At 39.0% G+C, this 22,536-nt stretch overlaps 1 protein-coding gene across 5 annotated transcripts in view; it reads right to left on the minus strand.

The window, feature by feature from the left end:
* LOC122557958 (PHD finger protein 21A-like) overlaps window positions 1–22,536 on the minus strand; it is a 305,652-nt gene that overhangs the window by 41,752 nt on the left and 241,364 nt on the right. For 4 of the 5 annotated variants that reach the window (XM_043706235.1, XM_043706233.1, XM_043706236.1 and 1 more), the window contains 5 exons: window positions 21,379–21,633; window positions 17,366–17,455; window positions 15,570–15,857; window positions 4,865–4,960; window positions 2,705–2,756 (listed from right to left, as the gene is read on the minus strand). In XM_043706235.1, coding sequence (XP_043562170.1) covers window positions 2,705–2,756; window positions 4,865–4,960; window positions 15,570–15,857; window positions 17,366–17,455; window positions 21,379–21,633 — 781 coding nt within the window. The remainder of the gene's footprint in view (window positions 1–2,704; window positions 2,757–4,864; window positions 4,961–15,569; window positions 15,858–17,365; window positions 17,456–21,378; window positions 21,634–22,536) is intronic. The other variant, XM_043706234.1, reaches the window with a different exon arrangement.

Below are 22,536 nucleotides of genomic sequence, written 5' to 3' on the forward strand. Positions count from 1 at the left end.
CCATAGTAAATATGGAATTATGGGATATGGTAGGGGTCAGGTTGGGATACTCTTCAGAGGGTCACTGTGGACTCAATGGGCAAATTACCTCCTTCTGCACTGTATGGATTCTATGAAACATGGTGATAGTACCACACAACACAATATAAGGTAGTGTCAGTGTGAAGGCAGAACTTTGTCCCCTCAGCAGTGTGCGGTGGTCACTCTTACCAATAGTGTCGCAGACAGATGTATTTGCAGCAGGCAGATTGGTGAAGATGAAGTCAGGTACATTTTTCCCTTCCTACTGGTTTTCTCACTAATGTCCTTTAGAACTCAGCGAGCTCAATTAGTAGCGCTGCTGCCAAGCCATTCTTGGTGGTGGATATTTAAATTTCCCCATCCAGAGTACATTCCGTGCCCTTGGCACCCTGTTTTGGAAAACGACTAAGAAACCAGAAGAACAAACTGTGGAGGTCCCGACCGTTTTAAAACACACCCTCAAAGCTTCCTTCAAGGATCGTCCAACTCAGGGCAGCAGGGAGTTATCAGCTGAGGGAAGATGATACATGGCAATCAGCAGAAGGTGTCCTTGCCCATGTTTGACGTTATGCCATGAGATGCAATCGAATTTTGATTCAATGTTGAATACTCCCAAGGCAACTCCCACCTGATAGCAGTCCATGGTACCATCATCTCTGCTAGGCCTGTCCTGGTTAGACATATCCAGTGATGCTGATGGTTATGTTTGGAACATTGTAAGGTATGATTCCATGAGTATAACTAAATAAGGCTATTATTGGACTAATCTATCAGACAGTTTTCCAATTTTGGCATTAGCCTCCAGATGTTGGTAAAGAGAACTCTGCAAGGTCAGCAGGGTTGTGTGACAAGTTGGAGAGAGTGGCAGAGTTAATTTTCTCCTGCTTTTGTAAGACATAGACCTCAGAGTTTTAACTGTGAGAAAGCTTGGCTAACAGCACAACTAGTTCATAAATAAATCTTCGGTAACAGTGCTCAAATGTTATTAGGACCCAGAGTCTTTGCAGTATCCTGTGCCTTCAGCTGTCTGTTGATCTGTTCCAAATAAAATTTGCTGAAGACTGGCAACTGTGATACTGGGAACCTCAGGGGAGGATAAAATGGATCATCCACTTGCCTCTTCTGATTGAAATTATTTAAGATACTTCACTTTCTCTTTACCACTGATGTGTTGGGCATCTTAAAAGTGGTGATATTTGTGCAACCAGCTCCTCCAATGAGCTGTCTAGTTGTTCCTTACCATTCATGACTGCATGTGCCAGGATTGTAGGGCTTAAATCTGTTCTGTCAATTGTGGAATAACTCAGCTGTTTATTGCATGCCATTCACACTGGCCTGTAAGTAATTCTGCGACGTGGCAGTATAGCAAATAAAGGATGTCTACGATAAGGTGGTGAACTTCCGGAATGACAACACGAGATTAGCCCAAATTGTAGATGCTGATCATGCAGCCAGGCCAACAGAGTGTACAGGCCACACTTGCCCAAAATCAGAGGCAAGCCTAGAATGATGGCTACAAATAGTCTTACCCACATCATACTTAAAAATACAGAAAGACACATTTTTAACAGATGAAACTGGACAGTTTTATCATGTTTACCAGATTGCTCTTTGATGTTTCAAGATGAAATGTGTAATGGGTGAAAAGGGAAAGGAGGAACATATCACTGCTGCTATGATTTGTGCCAACATGGATGCCACTTAAAAATAAGAAATTGTTGCTCCTTGTGCAGAAAACTCCAAGCCATATAGCTTTGTGAATGTCAAAATGCTAACCATACAGTACAAGTTTAATAAAATTGTCTGAATGACCTGCACAATTTTTAAGATATGGATCAAGAAATTGGAAAAACTATTAAATGAATAAAGGAAAATTGTCATCTTTATTAACCCTGAAGAGTCTAATGAATGATCACCCACCCGCTTCCCTGGCTGAAGCTGCAAGCTCCAAGAAATATTCTGGTATTTTGCAGTACTGGTCATTCTGCTACAACACATTTTGTCAACACAAATTCACTTTAACATGATTGACAAATAGAGATGCTGTTTCTAAAGCATGACCTTTTGAAATGTGCGGTGATTAAAGCACAATTGCATCGCCAACACTAAGTTGCTATTTGGATTGTATGATTCTTGTAAAGCGTGGGGTCGCACAGGAACATGACTAGCGCACGATAGAAGTAATGACTGTACAGCACAAAAACACAGAAAACCAGTCTGACTGCATTGATGACATGAGGACTCATCCAAAGACACCCACTAAGATTAATTAGATTACTGAGAAATCATTAATTAAGGATTATAAAGAAACATTACTGATCCCCATAGCTAACTCTCAGCATTTGCAATGCTTTTTAATGCTCAAGGTCAGATCATTCGAAGGTGTGAACATGTTGAACTAGAAAATGATTTTTCTCATACTTACTGTATCACTGTTTTCATTTCTTTAAATGTACATTGCAGTTGTATGCAAATCAGGCTATTCAGGGACTTTCTTAGCTATCTTAGGGCTCTACTTATCACAAAATTGTGGGCAGGGCTCTTATGATTCAACTTACTGAGATTTTACTAAATCTAAATGTCAGTTGGACATGTTCAAATCTTCTCTTGGGAGTGACATGGAAATGATACATGCAAACAAAATTGCAAAATGCTCAAAAAGGGACAAAAACTAATTTCTTACCTTCAAGGTGATCGTGTGTAACCAATCCCAGAGAAACCATGAAAGCAACTTTCTGTACAAAAAAAAATGATAGCACCTAATTAAAACAGTGTTATTAATATATACTGTTCAATAAGAGTTTCTGTCTTAATTTTCATTAGTTTCTGTTGAAGGGTACACAATTTCTAACAAATTAATATAATCCAGTTGGATGGGTCTGCTTGAGCCTGGTTCCATTCTTATCAATCTGATCATAGTCAGTGTACCATCTGAAATGCCTTCTCTTCACACTCCCATGCCTTTAACCCCAATGTCTCTCAAGAATCTACCCATAGCTCTCTCAGTTTCTCATCTACATGCTGCTTCTTAATATCGTCTAAACAGATACTACTACTTTTCAGAGGTAGCACTCTGCCCTAGCTCCCCACTACCTATCTCAACTCTTCCAATAATAAGACTACTCATCCAACAGAGTACAGGATGAACAAAAATGTTCTCCAATTAAATATTGGAAAAGAATAACCCTGTTGTTTTCAATCCATATCCAAACTTCTGTCCTGAGCTAACAACTCTATCCCTCTCCATGGTTACAATATAAGATTAAGCCAGTCTATTTGTAACCTCAATGCCACATTTGATCCAAAGATGACCTTCCAAACTTACAGTCACACCACTACCTGACAGGGGACTACCATTTCACTAACAACCGTTGACTTCATCAGTAAACAAATTGGCTACTGAAACTCTTGTTCATTCTTTTGTTACCTCTGATCAAGATTATTTCAATGCATTCCTGGCTGTACACCCATATTCTACCTTTAATAAACTTTAAGTCATCTAAAGGACCATATCTAACTCACAACAAGTCCAGTTCTCCTATGTTTGACTACCAATTACAGTTCCAAGTGATAAACACCTGGACTTCAAAATTCTCATCCAATTTTCAAGTCTTCATGTATTTCTTTCCCTATCGATCATCTACACATGCCCCATAATCTCCAGGGATAACTTTGCTCCATTAATTTCAGCCTCCTAAGCACTCGCAAGTATAACTTGTTCATCAGTGGCTGCTGCATCATTTATTGCCTTATTTTCAAGATCTGGAATTTCCTCCCTACAATTCTGTCTTTCTGAAGTGCTTTCCACCTTTAAAGCACTCCTCAAAACTTCTATTTGGTCAATCTCTTTAATATGGCTGCGGCATACTTTGCTTCATATTGTTTCATAAGAGTGCTTCATATAGATAAATTGTGTTGTTGATCATGTAATTTAACAGATTTTGCCTGAAGATCTTAATTTTAAAAATAAACAAACTCACACAGGATTAAGACCATGTCGAGCAAGAATGTTGTGAAACACATTTAAATCGAAATTCATACTCAAAATGAAGTGTGTACAGTGATCTAGGTGTACTTTAATACAAATGTCATCAGTTATCAAATAATTACTGATGGATAATCAGTACCTTGCATGCTAAAGCTGATCCACTATAAGGTGGCCAAAATACTGAAACAACTGAGAATGTTTCCTACAGATACATCAAAAACATCAACGATAAATTTATTTCTAGAAGCACTTTCCATAGCACAGGACCAAACTTCTCCAGTGCTCCAACTCCTACTTTATCTCCCGAATCCAATTCCTGAAAATCTCTTGCTTTCTCACAATAAAATGTCAGTATTTCATGGATAACCACCAGTTCTTCACTGGTTTCCCAATGTTGTGACTCTTAATAGCTCTCAACATATCAAATGCAATTTATTGATTGCGCCACAAAAATACTTACATATTCTGACCCTATATCATCATTCAGTGCCCAAGCAGTATCATAGAATCAAATGGCATAGGCAAGACTGGACGGCCCACTTACCTGTGCAGGTTGTTTGAAGGAACTATTCTGATTCCCCTTGTTGATTCCCCCATAGCCCTACACACAGTTTTCCTTTCCAACGATACAATATATTCAGTTCCTGTTATTGCTAAATCTGCTTCCACTATTCTTTCAGACATTCTTAACAGTCCCAGTTGCTCTACATTATAACCTGACATGTTTCACATGTTAACATTAACCAATAATAATTTATTTAAAAGATATTGGAAAATAATTTAATACTTCATTTTTGATTTCCTTTGAATTTTAACAAATTGGTCAGTAAATAGAAATTGCTTCAACAACATTACCTCTGCGTTCTCCTCTCTCTTGGGTTTAGGTGGAACTGGAGAAGTGGGACTGCTGTCATTCGGTCTTTCTTCCCATTCCACCTGAAGTTTGATGGTCTAATAACAGAAAAATTATCAGTAAATTACTAAATATTTCAACAATATAGATTCCATAATTATAAACACATCCATACTTCAAATGTATGAAGTTTTGATTCAGATCATTTAAAATGGATCTTAATTAACATATAGCAAATAAGGACCAAATCCTATATGAGTTACTATGTTGAAGAATATAACCCAAAATTTTCAAAAGTATTAGATTAGATTAGATTACTTTACAGTGTGGAAACTGGCCCTTCGGCCCAACAAGTCCACACCGACCCGCCAAAGCGCAACCCACCCATACCCCTACATTTACCCCTTACCTAACACTACGGACAATTTAGCATGGCCAATTCACCTCACCTGCACATCTTTGGACTGTGGGAGGAAACCGGAGCACCCGGAGGAAACCCACGCAGACACGGGGAGAATGTGCAAACTCCACACAGTCAGTCGCCTGAGGCGGGAATTGAACCCGGGTCTCTGGCGCTGTGAGGCAGCAGTGCTAACCACTGTGCCACCGTGCCGCCCACTGATAAAATATTAAAACTGATACGAAGTCGTAGCACAATTAATGATTGGCTGTTAAATATATGTTGGTACCTTTCAGTATAAGAACTAGGCTGCTTTTCGCAGAGGAGGGGATAACAATTGCAAAACTGACAACTTCAGAATGTCAGACATATGCAGATTAGTGCACAAATCCTTAAGATGCTGTCTGTCCTTGGTGATTCTGACACAGGCTGCTTGCTGTGACCTCCCCCCACAGAGCCAGAAATCACAAATTAGGGACAATTTCAAGCTTCATACTCTCTGCCTACACTTTCAAATTCCTTAAATGTTATACTTTGTTGAATCAGGTACACCTGCTTTTAAACAGCAATGTGATTAATAAAATATGAATAAACTGATCGTAACTTTGAGTTACGTATTTTGAGTATCCTTCGAAGCATTCTATCAAATTATTTTAGCTTCTACTTTATCTGTTAATGTCTTTAATTTGCTGTATGGAAAAACAGTTTTAGAAGTATTTTTATTTTAGTATCCTTTGAAATCTTTTAATATGATTAACTGCTTGAACAAACCAAAAACATCAGTTACCGTACACAATGTTCAGTAAAGAACACTTGCAGTGAAACCGAATGATATTAGAGGTGAAATTCATGCAAGGGAGATCACTAATTTTCAGCAAGACTTGCTCCTTTGCAGGTGTTTTGCCACTAAAGGCAAAATCTGGGCCAGATTGAGGGTCAATGTTCTGAGCTGAACATTAAGAATAATTGTGACTATTTTACCATATTTGGTGTCATGGTTTAGGAATTCATTTTTCAGAACTTGAAAATTGTCAAACAGTATGGTTAACTATAAAAACTTGCAAAATTAACAAAGACAGCAGCAGGGTAACTTACAAAATAATTGCATGCAAATATGAGCTGGATAAATGGACACTCTGGCCAAATTAAATTACATAAATAGATTATTTAACTTAGGAGTCAGGTCAGAAACTCCACTATACCATAGCTATGAAACAATTTGATGATGATCCTCATTTTTGGAGGAAGACAGCAATTGATTGAGTACCTTAATAGGTCTCTGAAATATATCTCAGTGAACATTATAGAACAGATCACTCCAATATGGTAGGAATATTGTGAACTAGGGTATTCAGTAATAGTGTGACTTAAAGGGGAGTTCAAAGATAATTCTAAGTAGTTGAAGGCATTTTCGAAAACTTCTGTTTGAATAAGTATGAGTGCCCTAATGCTTGCTTATGTATCCGTCACATTATCAGTCAACAGAACTTGTCCACTGCCAGAATGAGTACGATGAGCAATGCATAAAGTAGTGTCAATTGACAGCATATTACATTCTTTTTGAGGATGTACTGTGATCTGAAACTAACTATATGGGTACATCAACATCAGAGTTAGGCAATGCTGGAAGACTAATAATTTTTGATTTCTACATTCTACTGGATTTGCCAAAATAAGATTTTCAAAAATATCTTTTTTGAAATTCATTTGCGGATAAAAGTATTGCTAGCATTTATCACCTTTTGGTGCCACCTTCTTTACTTATTGCAGTTCACATGATGAAGGCAAATCCAATAGTGCTGTTCAGGAGGGAGTTCCAGGATTTAGACTGAATGATGCTGAAGGAATGACAATACATTTCCAGACCAGCATGTTGGGAGACTTGGAGGGATAACTGCAGGTTCCTTTGAGTCTGCCTCCCTTCGCGGTCCTTCTGGGAAGTTGTTTGGTTGGGGTGTAGACCAGTAAGACTGACATTGGTACTGGGAAAGTTGGTGAAATCACAGCTGGAATATTGTATGCAATTCTGGTCTGATCTGAGGATGTTCTTGCTAAAGAGGGTTGTGGCAAAGGTTTACCAAATTGATTCCTGGGATGGCATAACTGATGTATGACAGATTGAGTTGGTTAGGATTATATTCACTGGAGCTTAAAAGAATGAGTGCAGAGCTCACAGAAACCTATAAAATTCTAACAGGAGAGGTCACAAGCAGGAAGGATGTTGCTGATCGTGGGGAATAGAGAACCAGTGGTCATAGTTTAAGGATAAAGGGATAAACTGTTCAGGACTGAGAATCAGCAAAAATTTCTTCACTTAGAGTAGTGAGCTTGTGGAATCCACTACTAAAAAAATGGCTGAGGCAAAAGAGTGTATGTTTTCAAGGAGGTCTTAAAAAGCATAAAGTTAGACAATCTCTGAGACTTGATCACATGTATCCCAGGACATTGTGGGAAGCTCGAGGCCCCTAGCAGAAATATTTACATCATCTAAAGCCACGAGTGAGTTGCCGGAAGACTGCAGAGTGGCTAATAAAGTCACAGCCATAAAGCACAGAAACAAACCAATGCATGGAGAATATAATCCCAAACTAAACTAATCCCATTTATGTCCTCCTGGTCCATATCCCCATAAACCTTTCCTACTCATCTACTTACCCAAGTGTCTTTTAAACACCAATTGTGCCCACATCCAATGTTATGCTTTTATTTGAGAGAGGCTACAAAGAAAAGTATAGACTAGTGAGTCAGTGGTGGTTAGATTGTTGGAGGGAATTCTGAGAGACAGGATTTACATGCATTTGGAGAGGCAAGGACTGATGAGTGATAGCCAGAATAGCTTATGCTTGGAAAATCGTCTCTCTCAAACTTTGACTTTTTGGAGGATATGACCATGAGGACAGCAGAGCAGTAGACACTGTCCACATGAACTTTATCAAGGCCTTTGACAAGGTTCTGCATGGCAGACTGGTTTGTCAATTAGATTACATGGGAGCCAGGAAGACTTGCTAACTGGATACAAATTTGGCTGACGGTAGGAGACAGAGGGTGATGGTGGAGGGTTGTTCTTTAGACTGGAGCCCAGTGTCCAGCAGTGTTCCACATGGATCAGTGTTGGGTCTACTGTTGTCTGTTGTTTACATAAACGATTTGTATGAGAATACAGCAGACATGGTTAGTACGATGACACCAAAACTGGTGGTATAAAACAGCGAAGGTTATCTCGGAGTACAATAGAATCTTGATCAGCTGGGCCAATGGGCTGAGGAATAGCAGATGGAGTTTAATTTAGATAAATGCGAGGTGTTGCATTTTGATAAGGTGAGCAAGGGCAGGACTTGCAGTTAAAGGTAGGGCACTGGGGAGTGTTCTCAAACAGAGACATCTGGGGGTTCAGGCTCACAGTTCCTTGAAAGTGGATTCACAGATAGTCGGGGTGGTAAAGGCAGCATTTGGCAGGCTTGCTTCATTGGCCAGAGCACAGAAGTTGGGGCATCTTGTTGTGGCTGTAGATAATATTGGTGAGGCCACTTTGGGAGTACTGTATACAGCTCTGGTTGCTCTGCTATAGGAAGGGTAGTATTAAATTGGAAAGGGGGCAAAAAAGATTTACAAGAATGTTACCAGGACTGGAGGGCTTGAGTTAGGAGGAGAGGCTGGATAAACTGTGACTTTTTCAGTGGAGCCTAGAAGGCTGAGGGGTAACCTTATAGAAGTTTATACAATCATGAGGGGCATAGATAAGGTGACTAGCAAAGGGCATCTCCCTAGGGTGGGGAAGTTCAAAGCTTGATGTTATAATTTTAAGGAGAAAGGAGAAAGATTTAAAAGGAACCAGAGGGGCAACTTTTTGACAGAGAGGCTGGTTTGTATGTGGAATGAACTGCTAGAGGTAGATGATGATGCAGGTATAGTTACAAGACTTTAAAGACTTTTGAACAGGTATGCGAATAGGAAAGGTTTAGAGGGATGTGGGCCAAATACAGGCAAGTGGAACTAGTTTAATTTGGGAAACCTGATTGGCATGGATGAGTTGGTGCTGTATGACTCTAAGGTAGTTACAGGGGCAGAGTGGGATTATGGTACTGAGATCGATGATCAGCCATGATCATACTGAACAGTGAAGAATAAGGGGGGCAAATTGTCTACTCCTGCTCCTATCTTTGATGTTTGTATATTTATGAAAAAAAAAACCATGAAGCTTTCCCACAGTGCACTTCTACATTATATGGAGGTGCCAGTGTTGGATTGGGATGGACAAAGTTTAAAAAAAAATCACATAATACCAGGTTACAGTGCTCCGAAAGCTTGTACTTTCAAATAAACCAGTTGGACTATAACCTGACGTTGCGTAATTTTTAACTTTGTCCACTTCTACATTGTACACCTTGCAAAGTCAAAGGGAATGAAAGTTTAATGTTCTGGATGGAGGTAGTAATAAAACGCAGGCTGCTGTGCACTGGCTGGTGTTGAGTTTCTTAAGTATTGTTGGAACTGCACTCATTCAGAGAGCAGGCTCCTGACTTGTGTCTTTTAGACAGTGCAACGTCTTTTTGCCAGTTACACTGTCTAAATTTTTCAAGGGCACACAGCTGATTATCAACATCATAACAATGACAGTCACTCTCATCTCACTGCTGGAACTTTACACCTTCTTTTCCCATGTTTGGATCAAGGATTAGGGTGTAGGTTTGATATCCAGACGTTTCATTACCTGGCGAGGTAACATCATCAGTGACGACCTCCAAGTGAAGCGAAGCTGTTGTCTCCTGCTTTCTATTTATATGTTTGTCCTGGATGGGGTTCCTGGGGTTTGTGGTGATGTCATTTCCTGTTCGTTTTCTGAGGGGTTGATAGATGGCATCTAGATCTGTGTGTTTGTTTATGGCGCTGTGGTTGGAGTGCCAGGCCTCTAGGAATTCTCTGGCATGTCTTTGCTTAGCCTGTCCCAGGTTAGATGTGCTGTTCCAGTCGAAATGGTGGTTTTTTTCATCCGTGTGTAGGGCTACGAGGGAGAGAGGGTCGTGTCTTTTTGTGGCTAGCTGGTGTCCGTGTATCCTGGTGGCTAACTTTCTTCTTGTTTGACCTACGTAGTGTTTGTGGCAGACCTTGCATGGAATTTTGTAGATGACTGTGGTTTTGTCCATGGGTTGTACTGGGTCTTTTCAGTTTGTTAGTTTTTGTTTGAGAGTGTTGGTGGGTTTGTGTGCTACTAGGATTCCGAGAGGTCTTAGGAGTCTGGCTGTCATTTCTGAAACTTCTTTGATGTATGGTAAGGTGGTTAGGGTTTCTGGCTGTGTTTGGTCTGCTTGTCGTGGTTTGTTCTTGAGGAATCTGCGCACTGTATTTTTTGAGTATCCGTTCTTCTTGAATACGTTGTGTAGGTGGTTCTCCTCTGTTTTCCGAAGTTCATCTGTGCTGCAGTGCATGGTGGCTCGTTGGAATAGTGTTCTGATACAGCTTCGTTTGTGTGTGTTGGGATGGTTGCTGGTGTAGTTAAGTATTTGGTCAGTGTTTGTCGGTTTTCTGTATATGCAGGTTTGTAGTTCTCAGTTGTCCCTTCTTTCGACTGTGACATCCAGGAATGAGAGTTTGTTGTTGGTTTCTTCCTCCTTGGTGAACTTTATGCCTGTGAGGGTGTTGTTGATGATGTTAAATGTCTCTTCTATCTTGTTTCGTTTTGTGATGACAAAGGTGTCAGCTACGAAGCGGACCCAGATTTTTGGTTTGATGGTTGGTAGGGCTGTTTGTTCTAGTCTTTGCATTACTGCTTCTGCTATGAATCCTGATAGCGGAGACCCCATGGGTGTGCCGTTGGTTTGTTCGTAGACTGTGTTGCTGAATGTGAAGTTGGTGGTGAGGCACAGGTCCACTAGCTTCATAATGTTTTCGTTGGTAATGTGATTGATGGTGGTTGGTGCGTGTGTGATGGTCTCTTCTAAAAATGTGGTAACTGTTTCCTTTGCCAGGTCGATGTTGATGGAGGTGAACAGTGCTGTTACGGCGAATGAGATCATTGCTTCGTCTTCCTCTATTTTGGTGTTTTTGATGATTTTTAGGAATTCCTGGGTGGAGTGGATGGAGTGCTGTGACTCTTCTACTAGGTATTTCAGTCTTGCGTGTAGTTCTTTGGCCAGTCTGTAAGTTGGTGTTCCGGGTAGTAAGACTATGGGTCTGAGGGGGGGCTCCTGGTTTATGGATTTTTGGTATTCCGTAGAATCGTGGGGGTGTTGGTCCCATCGGGTTTCATTTTCTGGAATTCCGTCTTGTTTAATTGTCCGGAATTGTGTAATTTTCTTAGGGAGATATGTAATTTTGTTTCCTAGTTGTGGATTTCGGTCTAGCACCATCTGTTGGTAGGTGGATCAAGGTTACATAGAGTCTGGCATTAAATGACACTCATAGAACATAAAATAGGCAATCAGGAGACTTTTGGTGAACAAGTGCAATTTGACATTACTTTAATGATATCTTCTATCACTTTGCTCGTGATTTGAAAGTAGACTGATGGTTTTGATTTGTCCTGGGAAGAGGACATTCCTGGGCAACCCTACACTTTCTCAAGTAGATGCCAGTAATGTAGCTGCAAGAGGAACAGCTTGGCTGGAGACATGGTTATTTTGAAGAACGCTTATATATGGCTGTAGTTCGAATATTGTAGGACTTCACTACATCAAATGTGCACAGACTTTTTTGATATCACAGAGATGAATCAAACTGGCTGAAGACTGGCTTTGATGAGGAAGTGCTGAGGAGAAAACCAAGATGGACCATTTACTTGACATTTCTGTCTTAAAATGGTTGCCAATGCTTCAACCTGGTCTTTTATACTCTTGTGTTTTGCACCATCAACACAGAGGATGGGATTATTCATTAAACTTACTGCTCCAATTGAAGTATTTACATACCTACCACCATTCATTACTATATGTGGCTGCATTGCAGTTTTTTGATTTGTTAAGAGTTCTGCTTTGCTCCATCCACAATACTGATTCCATTATTTAGCAGCATGTAATCCTGATTCTAGTTTCACCAGGTTGCAGATTTCAGGGTGCTACTCCTGGTTTGCTCCTCCACACGTATTGAACGAGGATCAGTCAGTCCTCTTGTTTAGTGGTGATGATGATTGAACAAGGGCTATGCCAGGGCACGAGGTTACACAGACTGTAGTCAATGCTGGCTTTTTGATTGCTGATCCCATTACAACCTTGATCCAAATGTGGGCAAAGGAGTTGAATACCAAAGATGATTTGAGTGTGACTGATCATGGGTACATTTGACTTATCCAAGTTGATTTATCCAAAGAGTTGTTTATTTCAGTGCTTTATGGGATTCTCAGTTCAGTTTTGAGATGCCAAGTCTGTTCTAAATCTAACGTGATGACAGGTTCACATTACAGAGTGGACAATATCCTCAAGGTGAAGATGGGGCATTGCCTTGCCAAAGACAACAGGACAGCTACAGTAACAGGCAGCTGTTTGTGTGACAGATAAATTAGTGAGAAAAAAGTCTTTCCTGCATGGTGGTTACTACAGCAACCGCTCCTGGCCTGGTGTAACACCTATGTCCATGGGATTTAACAACTTTAGTCAACAATTAAGTAACACGGTTGGTGGTCCATATCCAGAAATTTTTATAACCTTGCTGCCCTCAGTGCCTCTTCAAAGTTCAACATGGAAAGAATACTAATTGACTAGCTAAGGAAGGGTGCAAGATTCTATCCTGCCAGAGGTTTCATTGTTCACTTTTGACCTGATGCCATGAGACTTTCATAACATCTACAGTCAATATTCAGGCCTCCCTGGGTTACTTCTTCTTGAACCTCCAACACGGTGATACCATAGTACATATGCTTATTCATTTAGCAGGAATACTGATGTAGGAGTCTTGGACAATTACCGAAAGATATGATTCTGAAGTGTCAGGTTGTTGCTCGACTGGTCTATAGGATAATGGCTCTTCCAAATTGGACGCAAATCCCCACGTCAGTGAAGTGTTGGCAGGATATACTGGGCTGGGCGTGCTTCTGGCATATCTGCTCACAAACTTGATTGAGATCTTTTGAAGAGGTGACCAAGAAAGGAGATGAGGGCAGTGTGGTAGATGTTGTCTGCATGGACTTTAGCAAGGAGTTCCACAAGGTACTGCATGGTAGGTTGTTAAGGAAGGTTAAACCACTCAGGATCCAGGGAGAGCTAGCCAATTGGATACAAAATTGGTTTGACATTAGAAGACAGAGGTTGATGGCAGAGCTAGTTTTTCAGACTGGAGGCCTGTGACCAGCGGTGTCCCACAGGGATCAATGTTGAGTCCACTGTTATTCATCATTTATAAGTGATTTAGATGAGAATTTAGGAGGTATGGTTAGTAGATTTGTCAATGAAACCAAGACTGGTGATATAGTGGACAATGAAGGTTATGTGGAAATGCAGCAAGATCTTGATCAACTGGGCCAGTGGGCTGAGTAATGGCTGATGGAGTTTAGATTAGATTAGATTACATTACATTACATTACATTACAGTGTGGAAACAGGCCCTTCGGCTCAACAAGTCCACACCGACCCACCGAAGCGCAACCCACCCATACCCCTACATTTACCCCTTACCTAACACTACGGGCAATTTAGCATGGCCAATTCACCTAACCTGCACATCTTTGGACTGTGGGAGGAAACCCACGCAGACACGGGGAGAACATGCAAACTCCACACAGTCAGTTGCCTGAGGCGGGAATTGAACCCGGGTCTCAGGCGCTGTGAGGCAGCAGTGCTAACCACTGTGCCACCATGCTGCCCACAAATTTAGATAGATGTAAGATGTTGCATTTTGATAGGGTAAACCAGGACAGGACTTACACAGTCAATGGCAGGGCCTTGGGAGCATTGTACAAAAAATAGAGATCTGGGGGAACAGGCTCATAGTTCCTTGAAAATGGTGTCACAGTTAGACAGGGTAGTGGAGGCAGCTTTCGACAGGCCAGTTTTTATTGGTCAAAACATCAAGTACAGAAGTTGGGATGTCTTGTTGCAGCTGTACAAGACTTTAAAGAGGCCACATTTGGAATTTGTGTGTACAGTTTTGCTCACCTTACTTTAAAAAGGGCATTATTAAACTAGAGAGAGTGCAGAAACAATTTATTATGATCCTAGCTGGACTAGAAGGTTTGAGTTATAAGGAGACGTTGGATAGACTGGGACTGTTTTCACTGGAGTCTAATAGATTCAGGAGTGACCTTATAGAGGTGTACAAAATAATGACAGGCATGGATAAAGTAGATAGCTGACAGCTTTTCCCCATGTTAGGGGAGTTTAAAACTAGAGGGCATAGGCTTGATGGGAGAGATACAAAAGGGTCCAGAGGGGTAAATTTTTTTTTCACAGATGGTGGTGATTGCATGGAACAGGCTGCCAGAGGTAATGGTGGAAGCAAGTCCAATTTCGTCATTTAAGAAACATTTAGACAGGTCAAGGATTGGATAGATATGGAAGGATACAGACCAAATGCAGGCAAATGGGACTAGTTTAAATTATGATAACTGGGCAGCGTGCGACAATTGAGCCTTTGGGCTCAGTTTCCATGCAGAAGACCTCTACGACTCTATATGCTGTCTAGATCATTTGGTGGTCTGCATAGTTTGATTCTTGCACTTCGTGTGGCATTTTCACGTGACTGAATGGCTTGCTCGGTTACTTCAAAAGACACAAAAGAGTCATTGCTATGCATCTGGTGGCACACACAGACAGAGAAGAATACCAGACTTTCCTCCTTATACAATATTAATGAACCAGATGAGTTTTATGACAATCCAATAGTTTCATGATAACAGCTTTTTAATTCCAGATTAATTACTGCGGTGATAGATTATTAGAGTAGGTCTTTGCATTATAGCCCAACCAATTAACCAATATCATCATATTTTTACACAAGAGATGTATATGGCAGAACAGCTTGAAATTTTAAGTTTGAGTGGTTCAATATCACAACTATTTAGAACCAACACCTTTTTTTATTTCTCCAAAATGTTTCTTGTTGTCTAACTTTCAATGTTACATACAAAAATATTTAATTAATGACCATTCACAGATTTGAATGCACAATTGAATGCTATAAAGAGAAGTCTTGTAGCACAGTGGTACTGTCCCTGCTTCTGAGTCAGGAGGTCTTCGTTCACATACCCACCAGCCCCACCGGTGGGTTATAACATATCCAAGTTTATTTAAATGACAAAGTCAATGCAGCAAAGATTATTTTAACTTAGATATAGGTTTGTGCCTGTTTTGGGAACAAAAAAAATACAAAGGCATTATTACCTTGTTTTCCAGATTTGCTTTGCTGAGCTTCAGCTGTTGGGGGCCAACCACTTTGGGACTTGGGGTAGCTATGACAATACTCGTCAGCTGTGCAGTTGGTAACGTTTTGGTGACAGTAGCTGGTTGTCCATTCATAATTCTAGCCTGATGTATGGAATTTGCAGCTGATGGCTGAGAAGTGGGTGTGAATTTTGTCAGCATCACAGGTCGCTGGATTAGTTGCGAAGTCGTAAAAACAGGTGCGGGTGCAATAGGAATACTATTTGGCATCACTGGCTTCGGACGAACCTGAGAATTTGGGTTGCAATGAGCAATTTAGCATGTTAGAAAGCAAATCAGTTCTCCTCCCACACCCCAATTTTTCTTTGTTTTCTGAAGCTGACGACTACTAAGGTTCTGTTGTCCAGAACTGGCTGGTCCAGTACCTTCCAAGCAGCAACTCTTCAGGTGTGAACTAAGACAATGTCATCAGGCTACTCAAAACATCATACTGAGTATTACATCCAAGGCCTACCGCAACTCAACTTATTCCATTGTTGGGCTCATCCCCCATGACACACTTGCACTTTCTGAACACAAAGAATGGTGACAGCAGGAACCCACAGGTAATTCTGTCCTGCTCTTACAGGAAAGAAAATGCTGGGATCAACTTATCACTTTTACAACAGCTCTCGATAAACATAACTAGCCTAGCTAAGACTGCAGATTGAACCAGAGGTCTTTCTACTTAAGATGGCTCAGTGTCAGACTCATGTGTTTATCAACTATCTTCACAAACTAAATAGTGACACTTCCAAAAACTATCCTGCTTAAATTCCACAAAAATCAAATATATGTAACACTCAATTACGGTTACAGTTTCCTAAACCTTATAACATCTAGAATAAAATTCTTGACAAGTCCAGTATCTCAACATAAGAACATAAAGTATACGTTATGCAGAAAATTAAATAAAAATGGTTGAATATCTACCATGTATAAAGTATTTTCAAAAATTCAACATGCGTCACCTTTCCCTATTCCTCTTCCGAAGGACTAACTCATCCGGATTATGGTTTCACATATGCCAACAGCCATGTTGTAATTTACCAGGAGATCAAATTTCACTTGTGAACCCATGCAAACATCAGAACGTCTAGCCAAGTGAAGCGTCACAGCTGAACTCTGGTAGCTACAGACATCACTAAGTGATCATCTTTCATCTGGTCACTGTCCTGAAACATAATTCTTTCAATCTCCACAGATGTTGGCAAATTTACTGAGTATATCTAGCATCTTCTGTTTCTATTTCATATTAAGCATCCACAGTATTTTTTTTTCACACTCAATAGCACACAGGAATGAGATTCTTATCTGACATTTCTCTCTTCAGCTCATATGCAAAAGATATCCCAAGTTATATTCCATGCACTTCCCAAGAATAGTAGTAGTATTGAAAACCCTGACCACAAAGCTGAGGCAATATTAGAATTGCGATTTAATTCTGGATTAAGACCAGCATACCAATCTTTCTTGGCAAAAAATTCTTAACAGAATGGTAGACTTAGTCGTTCCTTCTCCCAGCTTTTCATTTGTATGTGAATAAAGATTAAAAACAAAAGAAATTGTGAATTTCTCCTAAACACCACCTTGGAATATGGCCTCTGGTAGAATCCATACCTCTGAAACACAGGTATAAAACAATTCAACTGGTGCAGTGACATACTATAGAATCATACCTATTTAATGTTTCAGTAGACAACTCTGTATTTGTGAAGCCACAAATAATAGCAGCCTTCCCTATAACTCTTATTTACCTGTGGTAAGAGCGTTGGGCGTTGAGTCAGTCTGGGTGGAGGTATGAACTGAGGAACCTTGATTGGTGGGGAACTTGTAGTCTGCACCTGCTGATTTTGAACACATTTATCTCTTACTCACTACTTTCATAGAAATCCTTCACATCAAGAATAAATCCCTGGGTACATACACGCTAGTGCACCTGTGTTTGCAACCAAGATTCCAGAAAGTCAATGTGCTTTCTTTTCTGAACTGTAAAACCACAAGCTTTTCACCCAAGCAGGATTTATTTAATTATTACAGATGAAACATACAAAGAAACAAAAGTAAGGACCTCACAATTCAGTAATGCATGATTCCAGTCTTTAGTCAATAGATTATAGTCCAACACAAGGAACTTCAGCACACAAATTCGAGGCTGGTACTTTTGTCCATTAGTGAAGGCATATTACATAGTGCAATGCCATCTTTCAAATGTCTGCCTGCCTACCCTCTCAGGGTCCATAACAGATCTCGTTGGGCTATTCAAAGAATGACAAGGAAGGTTCTTCCGGTGTTCTGATCAATATTTAACATTTGGTCACCGACAGCTTATATGATCTTTCACACAAATGGCTGCTGCATTTCCAACAAATGCCCAAATTTCAAAGTATGATATTGGCAATGATGTGCTTCAAAATGGTTGGTGGTCATGCAAGGAACAGTATAAATGCATGCTCTTTCATTTATAATTGAACCATCATCCATGTTATGCATTATAGATTACACAAATTTGATCCCAGATGGAGTATACTGTGTTCAACTCCGTACCACAGCATTTAAGGAAGGGTATGAAAGCTTTGGTGAGGATATAGAAAACATTTTATTCGAATTGTTCCAAGGAACAAGTAATTACTGTGATGTAGATATACCGAAGAAGCTGGAGTTAATTCTCCTCTGCTGTAAGGATAACATGCGCAGATCTGATAAAAATGCTTAAAAACATGATGGGCTTGGTTACAGCAACCAAGAATAAATCAAGAATAAAGGCCAGAGGTAACAGAGAAAAATCTTTTATGCAACAATGGTTACGATTTGAAATGCATTATCTGATATGATGGCAGGTACTGATTCAATAGCAGCAGGCAACAAGGAATTATGAAACATTATAGGGTTATAGAGAAAAAAAGCAAGATATTAGGTTAAACTCGAAACACAGGCTGAATGGTCTCTCTCTCTGTTGTGCAATTCTGAGATGCTTCGGTGACAAATGTGAGCTTCAAAGTTAGGACGGGTCATTTTATAGTCAGTAAGTGATGCACAGCATTAACTGAGATTTAGATTTCCTTTTCATCTTTTAAAACAATGTAATTCCATGTCAGCATTTTCTCTTTTACTTGGCTTGTATTATCTATATTCCTTTTATTCTGATTCAAATGTTTTACTTCTCTCTAGGACTGTTATTATGTGGCATTTTTTAATAGAATTTTATTAAATGGTTTTGAAATTAAATCCTGAAATATATGAGACACTGAAAACAGTGAAGAGTTTAAAAACTACAATAGTCTAAATTTTGTAGTTGTTATGATGGTAAAATGGATTGTATTTCCCTTTATTCTTCTTTGAATGAGACTGTAACTTGCAGCATTTGACATGCACAGATAAATAGAAAAATTCAGAATTCACAAGTTGCTAACAGTGAACTCCTTGTTCTTCACATTGCTGAAGTCCTTGCAGATGGAAGTCATCCAGAAATAACTGGCCCAAATTTTGGGGACAGTGGCTAAGCAAGGTCACTTGCCGCTGACTTCAAAGAAAGCTACCCACAAGCAGCAATCTCTATGGTACGGTTTTCCTTTTTTCAAAAGTTGCATGAAATATCAAGGAGATATTTTGCGTACAGGAGTTGACAGTTTCAGTGGAGTAATGACAGAAAAGCAGAGAGTTTTGCTACAAAATTAGAGATTCTGAATTGATGTAAACATCCTTTTTTTATTATTGCTATAAAATCCCTTCATGTTATGCCCTGCTGAATGGGTTGTAACTAAGCTTCAAATGCTTTACTAATAAATAATTACTTTTGAATAACCCCTCTGCTCCTGAAAACTAAACTTACAGTTGCGAAAGGTAAAATTTCTCCATTTCCAGTTAAACACTTTACATTTTTAAAGTAATGCAAAAAATGCTTTTAGTTCAGCTTCTGACTTAATATCAATCTTTATTTTGCTATTTTATGACTATTGCGATAAAATGCACTTGTTATTTTGGCGTCTTTCAGAATTTATCAAGTGATTAACATTGATGACATCCTTGTCATTGCTCGAGATCTACTGGATGCCTAAATTAAATTAATGTTAGGAAAAGTGAAGTCCATGCCATAGATTTCACTGGACCATTTGGGCAATCTTTTCCTGAGGTCAGCAGTGAGTACTTTGATTTCATGGGCAACATCAAAACTAGGTCATCAACTTGAATTTGTGACAAACAGTAAAACTATCATTTTCAACGAAAAGTTCTGTTAATATCAGTGTCTGGGCATTTCCCAATCATTTTGCCACAAAGGATTTGCAGAAAGTTTATTTTAAGATATTAAATCACAAAATTGGGAAGGATTTCATGCCCTGTTTTATGGGTAATCATATTCAATATCAGAAAATAGGTCTAGCAAATTTACATTTTCTGAAGTGGTATCTTATTTTAAAATAAATTGTTCAATTAATCTGAATAATGCACAGATGTTAAATAGCTAAATTGTAAGAAGAAAATATAGGACCAGAGATATATTTTAAAATAAGACAAAGACAAAAGAGCTATCAAAAATAAAGGCTTCAGTCAGCAGACAGGAAAGCAATAGTCCTAATCCCAGCAAGCAGGTTACAGTAATAAAAAAAAAAGATTTTACAATTCCTAATCCAAAAGAGAGCTGAAAAAATAATTAGCTAACTAGAAACAAAGCTGAAATTTCTGTAAAGTGGAGGCAAGATTTTAATAATAAAAAAAGTGTAACTGAAAGAATGCCAACTTTTCATAGTTCATTAATGAGAGTGTCTTTGTTATAATTCACACAATAAACACAGTTTGAATCAAAGACTTGACTTATATTCAATGTTCCTCTCATATAGCAGATATTATCCTCGTTTTTTTAACTATAAAACATACATGTTATATTTCTGTCCTCCTAAGGACAAAATAAAGGATTTCATATTGGCTCTGAGTGAGGCAGGAAGTGTCTGTACTATGATGCAGAAAACATCATAATTATGAGACAGGCTGGATAGATCAGCAAGGTCTTTGTTATTTTTATGGTTTCACCAGGTCAAATTGATAAGATTACATGGAAGGAACAGAAAGGAGGGCACTGTTTTACTCAATAGTATTTATGTAGTTTCTTTTAGATCACTTGAATTAGTTGTGAATTAGGGTTAACTTTATCCTTTAAAGTATTTGACAAAAATTCCTTTATATCAATGATTGTCACTGATTACGACAAGGCAATTGTACACTATAGTTTTGCTTCTCTTCAAAAATAAAGGCCCGTGGGCAAACAAAGGGGAGAGGAAGAGAAATCCCAATTACAATTTGATGAAAAACTCTTTTTAACTAATCAGTCCTCAGTTTGACAGCAATCTCAAATATAATCTGGAAATCTGCTGTTGTAAAAGATCCTATGTGAGCAGTGAGCTTGAACAGTTACAATTCAGGTCCAAGTGAGTACAGCATATAACTATATAATATTCTAGCAACCCAACTGAAAACAGGCAGTAAAGGATGTCTTCTGTGAAAACCAATATTTTATAGCTTGCAGGTGGGGAGGTGGTGTTTGGGGAAAGAGGGGGATTAGTCTTCTGAGGCTGGGTTCAAGATGATTTGATAGGACAATACTAATGGCAACAGATCCAAAAAGCAAATACATCATTGCTAAAGTATAGCCCATCAACCTAAGGTGCATAGAATTAATGCGCAATAATGTATGACTGATTCATAGGAGGTAGAGTACAACAAAGACTGAAGAAACTTATTAAAAGAAAATATAGCATTTTGAAGTTTTTCTTACCAACTGTACAGTTGATTTTGGCATTATTCGTACAGCATCAGTCCCCAGAGTTGTCAGTTTGTTGGTGATCTGAAGGTTGATGGGTGTGTTTTGAGAGTCTGCATTAACCACTGATTTCTGAGGATTGCTTAGAGCCGTTACCATGGCAATGGTAGGTCTTGGTGTAACGGCCGAGGCAGACATTGCATGCGCTGTTTTTAGTAGAGTAAGTGGAATCTGATTTGTGGTAACAACTGAAGCATCAGTTATTGCTTTCTGTGAATTAAAGAAAAGTATACAAAAATTGTGATTACATTTTATTTGTTATGAAAAAAATCAAGAGACAGACATATGGAAACATTTCAGCTTTATGTATTTACAATCCGTATTTTAAATCAGATGTTTCAGCATTTCTTTTTGCAATGCGAAAGAAAACCTAAATAAGAGTAAACATGTTCAGCATGTCAATGCTACAAAAAAAAATTAAATTATACATAGAACAAGCACCCATGCAATCATTAAGGAACTCATTTTAGGAGAACAAATGTTCAACATCCACATGTTCAACATCCATTATGTTCAACCTTCCCGAAACTGGCTGCATCCCATTAATTAAATATACTAAAGTTTTCTTAGTAGAAATCACAAGTATCGAAGAACAACTGCACGCAAACAAGTGCATCAACCAACACAGTTAATCCACTATTTGTAATTGAAGACAGCCAGTCTCACCAATGTGTAATTATGCCAAATTTCACTTTAATGTGGCATTCAAGGATTAACCTGAAACATGACTGAATAGGAAATGGGTAAAGAGTCAGAGGACCTTCAGACTAAATTATTTGTTTATGCATCAGTACCAACTTTTGATGGAACAAAAGAACAATTATGATGGGAGAACTCATCTTTTTATATTAGCTATTCATCTCTATCTGTACAACTCACAAAGCAGATTTATCACTAACTTTTCTGCAATTACTGAAGAACTGTAAAAATCAGAATGCCACAAGGACATTAAAATCCATACGGTTTGCAAGATTTGACATGGGAATTAAGGAGGCATTGAGGGAAACTTCCCAAAGTATTACATGCTAACCAGGATTATCATTCAAATGTACTTCAAGAAAATCCATTAATTGGTCTTTATACAGTTGCATTGTTCAGGTGAATGGGAAAATG

The sequence above is a fragment of the Chiloscyllium plagiosum genome, chromosome 16 (assembly GCF_004010195.1).
Source record: "Chiloscyllium plagiosum isolate BGI_BamShark_2017 chromosome 16, ASM401019v2, whole genome shotgun sequence".
NCBI lineage: Eukaryota > Metazoa > Chordata > Chondrichthyes > Orectolobiformes > Hemiscylliidae > Chiloscyllium > Chiloscyllium plagiosum.